Source organism: Schistocerca gregaria, chromosome 11 (genome assembly GCF_023897955.1).
Source record: "Schistocerca gregaria isolate iqSchGreg1 chromosome 11, iqSchGreg1.2, whole genome shotgun sequence".
Taxonomy (NCBI): domain Eukaryota; kingdom Metazoa; phylum Arthropoda; class Insecta; order Orthoptera; family Acrididae; genus Schistocerca; species Schistocerca gregaria.
In genome coordinates this window covers 108,025,152-108,043,960 of record NC_064930.1, presented here as the reverse complement: position 1 = coordinate 108,043,960, position 18,809 = coordinate 108,025,152, and the positions used below count along the sequence as shown (strand labels likewise).

The window sequence follows — 18,809 nt, the reverse complement described above, 5'->3', positions numbered from 1 at the left end:
GGAAGTATTTGTATGGAGTGTAGCCATGTATGGAAGTGAAACATGGACGATAAATAGTTTAGACAAGAAGAGAATAGAAGCTTTCGAAATGTGGTGCTACAGAAGAATGCTGAAGATTAGATGGGTAAATAGTTTGGACAGTTAGGTGGGAGGCGAGAAAACTTGGACTTCATAGTCGAGCGGCTGCTCATAAGCCACACATCACGCCGGTAAATGCCAAATGACGCCCCACTTGGTGTAGGGAGTGTAAGCATTGGATGATTGAACAGTGGAAAAACATTGTGTGGAGTGACGAATCACGGTACACAATGTGGAAATCCGATGACAGGGTGTGGGTATGGCGAATGCCCGGTGAAAGTCATCTGCCAGCGTGTGTAGAGCCAACAGTAAAATTCGAAGGCTGTGGTGTTATGGTGTGGTCGTGTTTTTCATGGAGGGAGCTTGCACCTCTTGTTGTTTCGCATGGCACTATCACAGCACAGGCCTACATTCACGTTTTAAACACCTTCTTGCTTTCCATTGTTGAAGAGGAAGTCAGGGATGGCAATTGCACCTTTCAACACAATCAAGCACCTGTTCGTAATGCACGGACTGTGGCGCAGTTGACAATAACATCCCTGTAATGAACTGGCCTGCACAGAGTCCTGACCTGAATCCTATAGAACACCTTTGGGATTTTTTGGAAGGCCAAATTTGTGCCAGGCCTCACTGACCGACATCGATACGTCTCCTCAGGGCAGCACTCCGTGAAGAATGGGCTGCCGCTCCCCAAGAAATCTTCCGGTACCAGATTGAGTGGATGGGTAAGGGTGGCCCACCACCATACTGAATTCCAGCATTACTGAAGGAGGGCGCAACGAACTTTTAAGTCATTTTCAGCCAACTGTCTGGATACTTTTGATCACTTAGCGTATGTGTCAGAACAATGCAGACTTAAGTATTCCTCTTACTCACATAATTTAGAAGTATAAAAATTAATTACAACAGAGTTGATACGAATATAATAGAGGGAAACATTCCACGTGGGAAAAATATATCTAAAAACAAAGATGATGTGACTTACCAAACGAAAGCGCTGGCAGGGTGATACACACACAAACAAACACACACAAAATTCAAGCTTTCACAACCAATGGTTGCTTCATCAGTGTGTGTGTGTGTGGGGGGGGGGGGGGGGGGGGGGGGGCAACTGTATACCTGTCCTTTTTTCCCCCTGTGGTAAGTCTTACCGCTTCCGGGATTGGAATGACTCCTTACCCTCTCCCTTAAAACCCACATCCTTTAGTCTTTCCCTCTCCTTCCCTCCTTCCTGATGAAGCAACCGTTGGTTGCGAAAGTTTGAATTCTGTGTGTATGTTTGTGTGTCTATCAACCTGGTAGCGCTTTCGTTTGGTAAGTTATAACATAGTTGTTTGCATAATTTGTGATAATGAAAATTATGACTGCAGTTTCAGTTATAACTCAATAACTCAAGAAATTCTCGACTTATAAAAAATTAGGTGTAAACTTCCCACAGAATTATAGCATGTTGTAATTCTCCAACTTTGTATTCCAACATTCTTGAAAATGGAAATCTTCCAAAACAGCTGTCGTTATAATCAATAAATGTTTTAAGCAATGACAGAGGAAACTTATGTCCTTTGAAGACATATATGTCATTGCAGCACCAATCATCAAGAATCCTTAATGAGTTCCAAATTGCTACTAACAGTCAGCAAGGACAATGACTGTAGATAGGGAGTGACAAAGAATGGGTTAGAATGAAATAACAGCTCCTCATATATTACATATTGCTCTAAGTCAGTGGCAACTGCCGCTTGAGATGGTGTAAAGACTGATGCCACTGCACAGTGGATGACTGAAAATGAGTGATTTGGAGTGAAGAATCATGCTATACCTGTGGCAATCCGAAGGAAGGGTTTCGGTTTGGTCAACAGTTGGAGAATGTTACCTGTCATCGTGTTTATTACCGGCAGTGAAGTGGGACTGTGGTAGAGTTGCGATACAGGGATGTTACTCGTGGTTAAGCCGTCAGCACAAGGATTGCGCATTCGAACGTCAAGCATGTCGAGTTTCTGACATCGTTAAGTGGAAAAATATGTCGGGAAGTCTTTCCAAACGAGCACAGCAAGATCTGACAAAACAGATATTCTGAATGCCCACCATTGAGAGGAAAGTACACCATCTATGTCACATTCACACCATCTCTCTTTATTACGGACTCTTGAGACACCATATTGGCTTTCAGCTGAAGCCCATACATATATATGCTGTTTCTAAGCATCAGAAAATTGAGGGTCTCCTACAAACTCGTAGTTAATTGTACGATTTGTTGTAATGAAATCGTCAGGAAATGTCAGATAGGTGGTTAAACAATTTTTTGCAAAAACAGACATAATGTCTTATGGGACAACAGCAATCAGTGATTTTATAATGTGACGTAGCATGTGAAAACTGCTGGATTTGGACGGGTTACTCCTGTAACTGAAATATCAGATCTGAAGATGGTTCTGAATGAACCGAAACCGGTCATATGAATTTAAAAAAAAAAAAAAAAAAAAAAAAAAAAATTGCAATCAAGACGGTTTTTAAGTAACATTATAGGTTAAACAATTATTGTAACGTGTGTTACGGAAGTGTGCCATTTCAAGGCAATGGCATGCTGAGGATCCACAAGAAACGCAATGTTGTTGATACAAATTGCTATAATTAAATGTCATTTAATAACATATCTACAATTAAAGCTTTCTGCAATGGAAGATGCAAAGTACGGTCATCCAACAGTTGTAGTCAGTGTAGCGAAATTAGCAGCATCGCTGTACGATAAGGTTACAGTTCTCGTGTTACTGGTTTGCCCCTCACTAAATTCAAATATTTCTATCACTAGCCTTCATGTATTCTAATAGTTTCTGAAACTTTCTTATTAGATTACTAAGTATATTCTGTAATATTCAATGGTAAGTAAATGTTAAGTGCAATCTTTCTGAGAAGTGAATTTGTTCGATTGGCTTAATCTAAAAAACAGCTTGCACTACCTGCAGTAAGATATTTTGCACAGTTTTATTATTTTATGTTTGTTATTTCACATGTTGTAAAGATTTTGCTGCTCAATAGGAACAGAGGTCAAGTAAGAATTTATATCCCACTATTTGTAATGGAACATCTGTAAGCCGGTGCCCTTATGACTGAACACGATACTTTTCTTTTTTCCTTATAACATGCCCATAGATATTGCAATTTTTATTTATGTATATTACAGACAGAACAATATAACTAGCAAACTGACATGCGAGCAAATCTGCATTTTAATAGAGATAACAGAGAAATTTTACACCCGTCCATTTTGTAAACAGTATGATGTGCAAACAATACACAGCAGACAACTGCGGCCGACACGCCCTGTGATCTTGTACACCATGTCGAACACATGTACCCTCTGCGAAAGTCTTATTGTTTCCGAGTTTTCAGCAGAACACTCGACGTCGACAGCACAGTCTGTGTACTGACGGTTTATCGGGTACTGTCCCGTTAACGAGCCTAAGAAAATGCTACCTCAGCAAGGATGTGAAAACATTTTACAGCAGTATGTACTCAATACGGTAGAGGAACAGTTTAGAGACGACAATCGATAATATCGGCACAACAAAGTACCTCGTCATAAGGGGGCTTCAATGAAGCAATGATCTGCAGACAATGACATTCCTGAAAAGGATTAGTCTGCCCAGGGTTCTGACCGGAATGCAACGGAACACCTTTAAGATGGGTCAGAATGCATATTCCTCTCCAGGCTCCAGTATCTAACTTTACCACATTCTCTGGTTCTGTGGACACACTGCAAATTAATTTCCACTAGTGGGTGTGCGGACACTTTTGATTGGAAGTGCACATCCGAGGACAAAGGCAATGTAAGCAATGAGCAGGAAAATACCTCTGGCTCAAGAACTGTGTCAGATTCTGTATTGTCTTCATGTGGCTCCGCCTTACACTGAACTGCCTCGAACATCTGGAACAAAAAATATTACACTTTAATTCTCATTCTCCAGCAGTACACCATACACTGCCTACATATGGAGAATTCTCCAATTCAATACGTATACGATTCAACAATATATTCAGTCTATAATCACCTCTAAGACACGGTATGTAATGGCGTGTACTGGTCTAACACACGTACGAGAGTTAGTATAAAGTTTAAACAATCACCTCAAAAAATACAGTTAACGTATTTTATTACTTATTTTGTATGGCAACAAGAAGAGGTCCCCAAGTGTGGGATTGACTTTCTGAAATAGTTTATATGGTTATGTAGGCAGCTATTCACCGTGGTGGGCCCCTATCGGCAGGCAATTGGGGGGGGAAAAAAAAAAAAGAAAGAAAGAAAGAAAAAAAATGGAATTTTGCATTATGCTCAATAATATCAAAAAATTTGTATTACACAGAGTGGTTGTGTGGCGTAACGGATAGGGCAAGGGCTTGACAAGCAGGAGGTTGTGGGTTCGCATATTTTCAGGTGCATTAATTTTTTTCGTTGTTAAATCTCTATCAAAATGACTTTGGTAATGATTTTTATTAAATGAATTTGTTTAATTGTAATTTTTATTTATATTCCTTTGTCACATCAGTTTAATCACCACATGAACTTTTCATTTCCTTCATTTTTTTTTCCACTCTCAATTTTTGTGAATGTGAAGTCCTGGAACATCTTCAATTATTTATTGCACAAGAACTAAACATTGTACAGATGTCATACATATTGCATTTTGAAGTGAAACCCTGAAAGTTTTCTCCACGTATACGGCCACAGTGTACTTTGGTAATCTGCCGCTAGTCAGCGATAGTCGCAAACACGGCTTCACGTCCGCTTCTCTTTACCAAGCACAAGCAACCAGTCGTAGCGAATTTGTTGTGCCAGTGGTAAATGGCCTTCCTTGTTGGTGGCTTCTTACCATACTTTATTCTGAATATCTGTTGAACAGCTGTAGCATACTTGTTTTTATTGAACTCCAACACACAGAAAGCTCACCCCGCACCTTAACTCACCACGTTTGTGACTAACGCCGAGTATTGGCAAATTAACAACTGACACTGGGGCAGTATACGTGGAAGAAAACTTTCAGGGTTTCTCTTCAAAGTGACATATGTGTGATGCCTGTACAGTGTTTGGTTCTTGTGCAGTGAATGATTGAAAGTGTTCCTGGACTTTATTTACACCCCATATTCATCTATTATAACATTCGATTATTTCAAAATTCCAGTCTATAAATTAAAAAGGAAATAATCTATTTATACTAACTGTGGAATGGTATGAAAGATATATTTTTTATTACACAATGTGCAGCATTTTTGCACAGTAATTGTCACACAAACATTTAAAACAGAGCTTAAATTCCTATTGCACTATGCACAAAATAACATTTATGAAGATTTAAATAAAACAGGGATTTATAAATAAAACGAAATTCAAGCAAAATGATGAATATGTCCAATGAATGCAATAACCTGGACAAAATAAAAATAAGATGATAAAACAGAATAAATTAAAGCAAAATTAACAAATACAATTAATCAAAAACACATGAAAAAAGATTTCAAGTGGAAAAACAATGTTAGGAAAGAAAACAGGGGCAAATAAAAAAAGTGGATATTACCATTAAAATTATGTTACGAAGGAATACTAATAAAACATTACACTTAAATCAAGTAACTGAATAATAATTACAATCAAAGTATTTTTGAAAAAACATTTAAAAAAAAAATTATATGCATGTCAAGAGGTTCGAACCTGCAACCTCCAGCATGGGAAATCCTTACCCTCTCCATTACACTGTGCAACCAACTGACACAATACAATTTCTTAAATGCTATTTCATCAGAATGAGATTTTCACTTTGCATCGCAGTGTGCGCTGATATGAAACTTCTTGGCAAATTAAAACTGTGTGCCAGACCGAGACTCGAACTCGGGACCTTTGCCTTATGCGAGCAAGTGTTCTACTATCTGACCTACCGAAGCTGTGAGACCGGGCGTGAGTCGTGTTTCGGTAGCTCAGACGGTAGAGCACTTGCCCGCAAAAGGCAAAGGTCCCGAGTTCGAGTCTCGGTCGGGCACACAGTTTTAATCTGCCAGGAAGTTTCATTCTTTTATCAATTACTCGTAAATGAGGGCCCAGCGGGGTGTGGCACCTGGGACCTAGATCTACATCAGTGTGTAGACTGTTAATGGTAATATAATATACATAAAGTACAGATAAAATAAACTTCATTCATTCCTGATTAGAAAGGTCCTAGATTACCTCAAAAAGACAATATTATCCATGTGAAAAGAACACATTTAAGAAAACATTTGTATGGATTACACATTAAAAAAAAAGAGATCATTTTTATAAACAGAATAAATATTCTAAGTTTAAGACTGTAACAGATATGAAAGTTCTGCACGAAACTGGTTGTAGGTGGATATCTAAAGTTTACATCAGATATTGCATCTGCAGAGACCTTATGTGTGGCAGACAGAGTTCCGTAAAGGACAGTCTGTGACAACATGTTGTTTACCACCAAAACTCCAAAAACATTGGTCAGGTGAAATCCAACTTGCACTTTTCTCATATAACATACTAAAATCTTTTGATCAAAGCAGCCAGGTAGATGCAGAATTTCTTGAATTCCAAAAAGCATTTGACTCAATACCACACCTACACTTGTCATGAAAAGTACAATCCTATGGGGTAGCAAGTGAAATTTTTGACTGGATCGAGGACTTTTTGGCAGGGAACACACAGCATGTTATCTCGGATGGAGAGTCATCGTCAGATGTAGAAGTAACTTCAGGTGTGCCTCAGGGAAGTGTGTTGGGACTATTGCTGTTCGTGATGTACACTACTGGCCATTAAAATTGCTACACCAAAAAGAAATGCAGATGATAAACGTGTATTCATTGGAAATATATATTATACTAGAACTGACATGCGATTACATTTTCCTGCAATTTAGGTGCATAGATTCTGAGAAATCAGTATCCAGAACAACCACCTCAGGCCGTAATAACGTTGGCCACCATTGACCAGACATTTTCAGTTGGTGAGAGATCTGGAGAATGTGCTGGACAGGGCAGCAGTCGAACATTTTCTGTATCCAGAAAGGCCCGTACAGGATCTGCAACATGCAGTCGTGCATGATCCTGCCGAAATGTAGGGTTTTGCAGGGATCGAACGAAGGGTAGAGCCACAGGTCGTAACACGTCTGAAATGTGATGTCCACTGTTCAAAGTTATGTCAATGCGAACAAGAGGTTACTGAGACGTGTCACCAATGGCACCCTGTACCATCATGCCGGGTGATACGCCAGTATGGCGATGAGGAATACGTGCTTCCCATGTGCGTTCACCGCGATGTTGCCACACACGGATGCGACCATCGTGATGCTGTAAACAAAACCTGGATTCATCAAAAAACAAAACAAAAAAAAAATAAAAAAATAAAAAAGACATTTTGCCATTCTTGCACCCAGGTTCATCGTCGAGTACACTATCACAGACGCTCGTGTCTGTGATGCAGCGTCAAGGGTAACCACAGCCACGGTCTCCGAGCTGAAAGTCCGTGCTGCTGCAAAACATTATCGAACTGTTTGTGCAGATGGTTGTTGTCTTGCAAACGTCCCCATCTGTTGACTCAGGGATCGAGACGTGGCTGCACAATCCGTTACAGCCGTGCGGATAAGATGCCTGTCATCTCGACTGCTAGTGATACGAGGCCATTGGGATCCAGAACGGCATTCCGTATTAGTCTCCTGAACCCACCGATTCCATAGTCTGCTAACAGTCAATGGATCTCTACCAACGCGAGCAGCAATGTCGTGATATGATAAACTGCAATTGCGATAGGCTACAATCCGACCTTCATCAAAGTCAAAAACGTGATGGTACGCATTTCTCCTCCTTACACGAGGCATCACAACAACGTTTCACCAGGCAACGCCGGTCAACTGCTGTTTGTGTATGAGAAATTGGTTGGAAACTTTCTTCAGAAACACTTTCCTTGCCATTGCCAGTCTACATTTTATATCATCTTTACTTCGACCATCAGTTATTTTGCTCCCCAAATAGCAAAACTCCTTTACTACTTTAAGTGTCCATTTCCTAATCTAATTCCCTCAGCATCACCTGACTTAATGCGATTACATTCCATTATCCTCGTTTTGCTTTTGTTGATGTTCATCTTATATCCTCTTTTCAAGACACTGTCCTTTCCGTTCAACTGCTCATCCAAGTCCTTTGCTGTCTCTGACAGAATTACAATGTCATCGGCGAACCTCAAAGTTTTTATTTCTTCTCCATTGATTTTGATATCTACTCCGAGTTTTTCTTTTGTTTCCTTCACTGCTTTCTCAATATACAGATTGAATAACATGGGGGAGAGGCTACAACCCTGTCTCACTCCCTTCCAAAACAACCACTGCTTACCTTTCATGTCCTTTGACTCTTATAACTGCCATCTGGTTCCTGTACAAATTGTAAATAGCCTTTTGCTCCGTGTATTTTACCCCCGCCACCTTCAGAATTTGAAAGACAATATTCCAGTCAACACTGTCAAAAGCTTTCTCTACGTCTACAAATGCTAGAAATGTAGGTTTGCCTTTCCTTAACCTACCTTCTAAGATTTATGTGGTTAAATTGTGTAACCGTCATTTGAGTCCCACAAACACCACAATTCGTATTCGATAACTGAGGCAGCTTATGTGAAAGTAACAACAGACTGCTAAATATAAAGTGAATGTTATTTGTTCTCTTCACTTTGGCAGCAGGGTCGAAGTGATAGCACGAATTGCCTTTGAGGATTTTCTGACAGCAACAAACAGTGAAAAACGTTTGAGCAGCTGCAAAACTAAGTTGAACACACTCCCTAGTGCCGGGACTCACTACCACCTGCACCTGAGAGAATACTGTTTCACCGATGCTCGGTCACTTGTGTTCACTCCATTGTAAACCAGGCAACATGACACAACCTACTGGCTTCTCAGATCCTCTGAATTATTCTCTGATGAGGCAAGTATTTGCATTGAAATGAACATATCTGTATGAAATTTTGGTTGCAGGCCTGTTACATACCTCTAAATGTCATGGTGAGTAGTGGTGTTCTGTAAAACTCTAGAAACATACAGCTGACATCACTGTGGAAGCCAAACAATGCAGATGTGTTAACTATAAATTCAAATGAGAATTTCCAGTAAAATGCTCAAAGCAATATGAAATGTATCTGTCATGCAATTTTGGTTGCATGTTCCTGGAATGTAGCTTAAGAAAGTCTATCACTCTCTTGGCACATACTTTATATCCCATGAAGAAATAACAGGTCAACAGGTAGCACTTTTTCTATGTGGAGCGATTTTTGTAACTATATCATTTCCTCCAAAGGCTTCCAGTAGCACTATTTCACGATTCAAAACTGACAGAAAAAGTCTTCAGACACTCTTTCGTCGTCTTCATTTGCATCTATGTAGGCATTTAGAGGGCACCATTTTTCTATTTCTGTTGACACAAAGGGTCAAAACTTCCTGTTTTGTTCTTGACAGCATATAAAGAGTTTGTCTGTCAGTCGTCCATCCACTGATACAGCAACATCGATTGTGCAGTTGTGTGTTGCACTGCTGAATGATTGCAACATCAAGATGGTGTTTCTCTTCTCTTTCACAGATTGCATTCTTTTGGAAGGAAACTCATAGCCAAACCGATTCTGAACACGGTTTTGTACAGAATCCATTTCAATGTTTTCTACTGTGACACGTGCATTGACTGCAGCAACGAATGTCTGAGGTCTTTGAATCATCTCTTTTTCATCATCCTTATCTTTTTGTGCTTGAGGCATAGTTATAAGGTATAATGTTATCTTAAACTCTTCTTTCAAATCAGTAATAAATACCTGTGATGTTGCAAATTTTGTACACCCATGATTTCAGGCTACATACAATGCCCAATGTTGTAAATCCCAACAATGAACAGAAGAGCCAAATTTTCGTGCTTCATAAATCTTCACCTGCTTCATGACATCAAACTGGAGCATGTGATTTCCTATGAAAACAGTACTGTCTTCTCTTTCCTTTGTCACACAGTCAAAGTCAGATTTTAATATTGCTTTTATCCTTCATTTTAGGGTACACATTCACGAGCTTGTCACATGTGTTGAAACCTAACACGTAATAATCGTAGTATATATTCTCTAGTGTGTTGTCACGAAACACTTTGATGACATTTTGGACTTTACAATTCTTATCAGAAGGTCAGAACTCAATTTTACTACTTCCATAACCTCTTCTTGAAATTGTCGCATCACTACAACTTGTAGTGAAGTATTCTTCATTATCATCACTAACATCACAATTTTCTGTTGGTGGTATGACAGTATCCATTCCTAACTGGTGGCAATATTTTTGCACTACGAAGATCTTGTCATAACTTTGTCTCAAACAATCACAATACACTAGCAGGGTCGATTATCAATTACCGACCCATCTGATGTTTCACTACACAAATAACTTCACAAAATGCAACTTCACATACACACTGTACCATACCTGGTGGTAACAACTGACGTGGTGGCACGCAAAGGTCAAGTTTGTCACACCATACTCAGTAGTATCTAATGGACAACTGCAGAGGTTTGCAAACAAATATCACCAGTGCAATAAGAGACCCTTGAATGACCCCTCACAGGATCGTAGTGTAAATGTATTTGTTCAATTCCGAAAGCTTTCCTTGTAGGAGAGAACAATTTTAGCTATTCCTTTGGCTCATAGATATAGCCAAGCCATTTGAATTGGCAAAATCAGGATGGCTTACTTGTTGGGTGTCTTAACTTTTTTGAGTAGGTGACTGACAAGTGAGAATACAGCATAGTGTCAAGTAGTATCATTGTACTCAAAATGACATAACTTATTATGAAATAACCCTTTCAAAGTATCACAAAAATAAAGCAGAAGAAGATGGAAAGTAAAGTAGAGAAAAATGGAAAATAATTTTATATAATTCTGTAGCATCAACTTCACAAACTGCTACACCTTCCTAACAAAACTCAGGTTTTGTGGAATTGATGGCATAGCCGCCAACCAATGAATAATGCAATATCCAACCAAAAGAATGTAGAAAACTGTACTTAGTAAGTCAACCATTGTAATCGGGGAAGAGAAGAGGTTCCTCTGACTGGTGAGGAATCATGTATGATGTTCGCAAAGATTCCATTTTAGGTTCATTTGTAAACTCAATTCCATCTAATGAACAACAAGCAAAATTAGTTCGTTTTGGAGATGACACTGGTGTTGTAACCAATCCACAAGCAACTGAGGTCTGCTATTGCTGTATACTTTGTAAATGGTCGCTGACCACGCAGCCATGTTCAAAACTTCCAAATATAAATTTTCATAGATTTACCTTTCAAAACGCTTTCATAATGAAATAATTTCACAAGCTCTCGATCTCCTATTTCACTCCCTTAAGGGTTGAGTTTCCAAAAACACAGAAACATGTAATTTATTATTTCTTATTTCTAACCGAGAAGTCAAATGCTAATTTTCATAGATGTAGCTTTAAAAATGCTGTAGTAGTTCTTTAATAACAATTTATTTTCAAAACACCATTCAACCACTATTTTACCATCTTAGTGGGTGAATTTCTAGAAATGCTGAAACACATAATTTTTTTATTTATGACTAAGAAACCAAATACGAATCTTTGTAATTCTAGTTTGAAACTTACTTTAATAGCGACATTTTTCAAATGATCGTTCATCTCCTGCTTCACTTCCTTAAATGATTCCTCTCGAAATTTCAAGTTTATATTCTTAGCACTTTTGGGCTGGATGGTGATGAGTCAATGAATCAGTCTGGCCTGGCCCTGTTTCACCCCCAAAGGGACTGAATTTCCAAAAACAGTAAGACATGCAATTTATCAAACTTCCTGACATGTTAAAACTGTGTGCTGGACCAAGGAAAGAATTCAGGACCTTTACCTTTCTAAGGCAAGTGCTCTACCACCCGTGCTACCCAAGCGAGACTTGTGACCTGTCCTCACAGCTTAAATTCTGACACTACCTCGTGTCCTACCTTCCTAACTTCACAGAAGCTAGTGCACTTTTCCGCGAAAGGCAAAGGTCCCGAGTTCGAGTCTTGGCCCGGCACAGTTTTAATCTGCCAGGAAGTTTCACTCCGAGCACACTTTGCTGCAGAGTGAAAATCTCATTGAGGAATTTATCATTTCTAACCAAGCACCCACATACCAGTACTCCAAGTTTCAGCTTTAAAAAATGCTTCCACAATGAAATATTTTCACAAAACATTTCACCTCCTACATCACCCCCTTAGGGGTTGGATTTCTGAAAACAATGAAATGTGTACTTTCTTTAAGTGTGAGGCCTTTTTTATTTCTAACTGCATAGCCAAATTTAAATTATCATAGATTTAGCTTTGAAAATAATTTAGTAGTTTTTTGATAATGATGTATTTTTAAAAGTAAACCTTCACCCACTGTTTCACTGCCACAGGGGTTAAATTTCCAAAAATACTAAAACACGTATTTCTTTATTTCTGACTGAGCAATCAAATACCAATTTTTGCAGGTCTCCTTTTGATGTTGCCTTAATAGCAACATTTTTCAAAAAATCTTTCATCCCCTATTTCAACCCCTTAGGGATGGAATTTTGGAACATACCTTCTTAAACAACATGTAAAGTTTATTATCAACACTCACTGCAAATATCAAATTTCTATTGTTAGTGGTTCAGGCTGGGTGTGATGAGACAGCGAGTAAGTCAGTCAGTCCACTGCCTTTTATATACAGAGATAACAATAAATATTGTCATTTGAATAATCAGGGCTTCTTTGATCGTTCACATTGCTCTCGCACAATAGTTCGATGGTGTGACTTACTATGAGGCCCAATTATTCAACTTGTCAACATATCGATGGGAAAGCCTGAAGAATTACAGTTTAAAAAAATACTTACACATGCTCAGCACGTAGCCATGTTGTTGTTGTTGTCTTCAGTCCTGAGACTAGTTTGATGCAGCCCTCCATGCTACTCTATCCTGTGCAAGCTTCTTCATCTCCCAGTACCTACTGCAACCTACATCCTTCAGAATCTGCTTAGTGTATTCATCTCTTGGTCTCCCTCTACAATTTTTACCCTCCAATGCTAAATTGGTGATCCCTTGATGCCTCAGAACATGTCCTACCAACCAGTCCCTTCTTCTTGTCAAGTTGTGCCACAAACTCCTCTTCTCCCCAATTCTATTCAATACCTGCTCATTAGTTATGTGATCTACCCATCTAATCTTCAGCATTCTTCTGTATCACCACATTTCGAAAGCTTCTATTTTCTTCTTGTCCAAACTATTTATCGTCCATGTTTCGCTTCCGGACATGGCTACACTCCATACAAATACTTTCAGAAACAACTTCTTGACACTTAAATCTATACTTGACGCTAACAAATTTCTCTCCTTCAGAAACGCTTTCCTTGTCATATTACAAATTAATTTGTAATGTGATGTAAAACGACTCGTTCCACACTATTATGATTCATCCTGCAAATTATCTGTGGAAAATGACCCTAATTTACCACAAAACACAATTTTTATTACCACACTACTGTGACTGCAATGGGAACATGGAGGTTTTTGTGGATATCTCAAACAATCTTTATGGAATATTACACGTAGTATGTTTCTTAAAAAGTAAGATATCAGTGTTCTTCACACACTCAAAGCGTATATCAAAATAAGTAGAAGACACAAAGATGTTAAACCCACCAAGATATTTCCAATCAAACATTTGGCAACACGAGACAGGTAGCAACCAAAAGCTCAACAGAAATTTATGTGATGAGCGGGAAAATACCTGTGGCTCAGGAACTGTGTCAGATCCCGTGTTCTCTTCACGTGGCTCCACCTTACACTCTATCGGCTCCACCTTACACTCGACCGCCTCAAACATCTGGAACAAAAAATGTTACACTTTAAACACAATCCTCCATCACTGCTTACATCCAGTCAGCTGCACTAACACAACTATACAACGTGTAAGACTGACCACCTTGAACAAGTGTAAAGCAGTCACATACAATAAATGTCAGAGTACACACACAGAGCAATCTAAAGTGGAACAATCGCATAACAACTGTAATAGGAAGGCAGAAATTATTTTGCAGTAACTCTCAGGATGAAACTTCCTTGCAGATTAAAACTGTGTGCTGGACCGAGACACAAACTTTACAGACGCTCTCCTGTTTGGAAGTTAGGAGACAAGGTACTGGCAGAAGTAAAGTTGTGAGGAAGGGGCGTGAGTCGTGCTTGGGTAGCTCCGTGGGTAAAGCACTTGTCCGCGAAAGGCAAAGATCCCGAGTTCGAGTCTCGGTCCGGCACACAGTTTTAATCCGCCAGGAAGTTTCATATCAGCGCACACTTTGCTGCAGAGTGAAAATCTCATTCAGGAACTATCAGGATGTTCAGTCAAACCACATAGGAATTAACTTAGATAGTTCTTTTACTCATCAGTGAGGGACCTTAACCAGATAGGAATGATAGGGGATATACAGAATATTCAAATATGAACAGCATATTTCAACACAGGTTCATCCGGTGAACACAAAATTGTTTAGGACGTGCTCACCCAATTACAGTAACAGCTGCTAACAGAAAGGTACTGTGAATCACTGAGAGGCTTAATGCTTAAATTCTGAGTGTGCACGTTCCTACACATTCAAGCAATATACTGCATTATTCTAAGTACGAGGCGTGGCCAAGAAGTATTGAGAATTTTTGTTTTTCTTAAATAATTTTTATTCACGCAACAACATCAAATTTGTCCCATTCAAAGTGGTCCCCCTCAAATATGAGGTGTGACCGGAAAGTTTTAAGAATGGACTTTTAATTGTACAATGGTGGTTCTTACACGCTCCTTCAAAATAGTTCCCTTCTGACTGACCACGACTCCAACAGTATTTCCACTTTTGGAAACATTCCTGGAATTTTTGCTCCTAAAGTGTGTTATGGGCACACTCTGTATTTGCCCGTATGTCTTCAATCGAGTCAAATTCACTTCCCTTTCAGTAAAAATTTCAGTTTAGGAAATAGGTAGAAGTAGTCTACATGGGCCAAAACAAGGAAATATGACGGATGTGGAAGCACAGGAATTTTGAATTTGGTCAAAAATTCAACAATGGAGATGGCACGATGAGCCGGAGCATTGTCACGGTGTAGCACCCAACTCCTGTTTTTCCACAATGCAGGCCTTTTCTTCTACATCTACATCTACATTTATACTCTACAAGCCACCCAACAGTGTGTGGCGGAGGGCACTTTACGTGCCACTGTCATTACCTCCCTTTTCTGTTCCAGTTGCGTACGGTTCTCGGGGAAGAACGACTGTCTGAAAGCCTCCATGCGCGCTCTAATCTCTCTAATTTTACATTTGTGATCTCCTCGGGAGGTATAAGCAGGGGGAAGCACTACATTCGATACCTCATCCAGAAACGCACCCTCTCGAAACCTGGCGAGCAAGCTAAACTGCGATGCAGAGCGCCTCTCTTGCAGAGTCTGCCACTCGAGTTTGCTAAACATCTCCATAACGCTATCACGCTTACCAAATAACCCTATGACAAAACGCGCCGCTCTTCTTTGGATCTTCCCTATCTCCTCTGTCAACCTAATCTGGTACGGATCCCACACTGCTGAGCAATACTCGAGTATAGGCCGAACGAGTGTTTTGTAAGCCACCTCCTTTGTTGATGGACTACATTTTCTAAGGACTCTCCCAATGAATCTCAACCTGGCACCCGCTTTACCAAAAATTAATTTTATACGGTCATTCCACTTCAAATCGTTCCGCACGCATACTCCGAGATATTTTACAGAAGTAACTGGTACCAGTGTTGGTGCCGCTATTATATAATCGTACAATAAAGGATCCTTCTTTCTATGTATTCGCAATACATTACATTTGTCTATGTTAAGGGTCAGTTGCCACTCCCTGCTCCAAGTGCCTATCCGCTGCAGATCTTCCTGCATTTCGCTACAATTTTCTAAAGCTGCAACTTCTCTGTATACTACAGCATCATCCGCGAAAAGCCGCACGGAACTTCCGACACTATCTACAAGGTCATTTATGTATATTGTGAAAAGCAATGGTCCCATAACACTCCCCTGTGGCACACCAGAGGTTACTTTAACGTCTGTAGACATCCTCCATCAAGAACAATATGCTGTGTTCTGTTTGCTAAAAACTCTTCAATCCCGCCACGCAGCTGGTCTAATATTCCGTAGGCTCTTACTTTGTTTATCAGGCGACAGTGAGGAACTGTATCGAACGCCTTCTGGAAGTCAAGGAAAATGGCATCTATGTGGGAGCCTGTATCTAATATTTTCTTGATCTCATGAACAAATAAAGCGAGTTGGGCTCACACGATCATTGTTTCTGGAATCTGTGTCGATTGCTAGAGAGTAGATTCTGGGTTTCGAAAAACGACATGATACTCAAGCAAAAAACATGTTCTAAAATTCTACAACAGATCGACGTCAGAGATATAGGTCTATAGTTTTGCACATCTGCCCGACGACCCTTCTTGAAGACTGGGACTACCTGTGCTCTTTTGCAATCATTTGGAACCTTCCGTTCCTCTAGAGACTTGAGGTACATGGCTGTTAGAAGGGGGGCAAGTTCTTTCGCGTACTCTGTGTAGAATCGAATTGGCATCCCATCAGGTCTTCCGCACCTTTTCATGCAAACTCTCAAGGACACATTTGTAGTGTTCCTGGTTAATTGTCTGTCCTCCAAGGTTAAATTCACGAATACAATTACCAACATTGTATTCACCTTCGACCGACTTTTCCATGCTTTTTTCGGTCATGGTGAGCCCAGAGTCTTCCACTGCGAAGACTGCACTTTGGTTTTAGGATCGTATCCATATACCCAAGATTCGTAACCTGTTCTTACCCTATTTAACAAATCAGGGTCATTTTCAGTTCGGATTAATCAGATCCTGGCATACTTCAAGTCGTATTGTCTCTGGCCACTTGACTACACTTTGGCAATGAATTTTGCGGACACTCGACAAATGTTAAGATTTTCAGTTAAAATCGAGTGAATTGCATTGAAACTTAAATTACGTTCATCAGCCATCTCCCTAATTGTAAGTCTATGAGCAGAGCACACTAAGTCACGAAGTTTCACACCATTTTCGTTCGTTTTTGAGATGGAGGGACCGCCGGACCGTGGTTCATCTGTACGTGATTCGCAGACATTTTTAAATCTGTGAACCAGACACAAACATTTGACTGTCTCATAGAAATATCTCCAAATGTTGTTTTTAATAGTTCGCAAGTCTTAGAAGCCCATTTCCCAGTTTTAAAACAAAATTTCACACAAACTTGTTGCTCACTTTTTACGTCCATTTTCACGCAGACAGAATCCGGCAACAAGCACTAACAGACACGCACTCGACCAGCTGCCACAACAAACTGAATTAAGGAAACACAGTTCCTCACTCCCCACCCTCCGTGCACCTGCCCACCAAACCAGTAAGCAGTAGCAGATCAATTCTTAAAACTTTCCAATCACACCTCTTACAATTGTACATTTTGCAAGTTTTTATGGAAGATTTTTTAGTAGCAAATTATGTCATGTATGTCGCTGCGCCTATGACTTCATGTTTTGCTGATAAAATAAATCCGAGATGTTTTATGCTACTTTAAGAGCACGTCACTTTGGAGCGCTTGTTGCAAAGCTTGTATATTGAAACAACTTCTCAAAATTCACGTGCTCCTAAAATAGTGTAAAACATCTCAGATTTATTTTATGAGAATAACACGGAGTCATAGGGGCAATGACATATGTGGCATAATTTACTACTAAAAAATCATCCACAAAATACTTGAAAATGGCCTCAGGCCGAAACTGTACATGAAAGAAAGAAATGGCAGCTGAAGGCATCATGAAATCTCCCCACCCCGCCGCCCCCACCCCACAAAAAAAAACTGTGTTCAGAGATGGATAGCAGTTCTGCAATAATTGTACTTTAAGAACTTTTCGTAATATAATTCTGACTGTGAACAATTAATTCGTAGGTTTAGGGAAGTGTACAGAAAGTTTGTACTTATGACAAATAGTATTACATGTGCATACACGTGTTATGATTTGGGACAGAGAATGTATAAAAAGTTGTGGTATAATATTAGAACTTCAAGACATTAAAAATCTCAAAAGGCATACCTCAGACGCACAGCCGCATGCCATCCTAGAAAATTGACTCTTGCTGAAGATGGCATCCTACATTATTGGTTAGAATGTAGAGTGACCTGTGGATATGTCCCATTCTTCCAGTCTTTTGGTAAGACACAGAGGTGTCTCCTGGCTTCACAGTGCAGGCAGCCAATGGGGACAACCTCAGGTTTTTAATTTGTGCGTCAACTCTTCTTTGAATGATTAGTCCAAATTTCCCAGATGATTCTTGTGGACATAAGAGAGTATCTTTCCTGACACAGTCACGCTATACTGTGCTGTGAAGGAATAACTAATCTGGTTCAATTTTTTTTCTGCACAGGGACGTTTTTTGCTGCTTGTTCTGCATTTAGCAAGACTCGACATATGGAGGATGAGGGGGGAAAAGGGGGGGGGGGGGTGAGCATGTGGGACGCACAATAATTTGATGTCTCTATAGGCCCCCTAGTTCAGCAGCTGTTGTGGCAGAACACCTGAAGGAAAATTTGGAAAATATTTCCCGACCATGTTATAGTTTTGGGTGGAGATTTTAATTAACCGAATTTAGTCTGG

General features: G+C 39.8%; 1 protein-coding gene across 3 annotated transcripts in view; it reads right to left on the bottom strand.

Moving 5' to 3' along the window:
* LOC126295356 (uncharacterized) overlaps positions 1-18,809 on the bottom strand; it is a 150,899-nt gene that overhangs the window by 118,296 nt on the left and 13,794 nt on the right. For all 3 annotated transcript variants that reach the window (XR_007552465.1, XM_049987827.1, XM_049987828.1), the window contains 2 exons: positions 13,881-13,976; positions 3,929-4,003 (listed from right to left, as the gene is read on the bottom strand). Coding sequence is in view for 2 of the 3 variants with exons in the window: in XM_049987827.1 (XP_049843784.1) it covers positions 3,929-4,003; positions 13,881-13,976 (171 nt within the window). In the remaining variant the exon portion in view is untranslated. The remainder of the gene's footprint in view (positions 1-3,928; positions 4,004-13,880; positions 13,977-18,809) is intronic.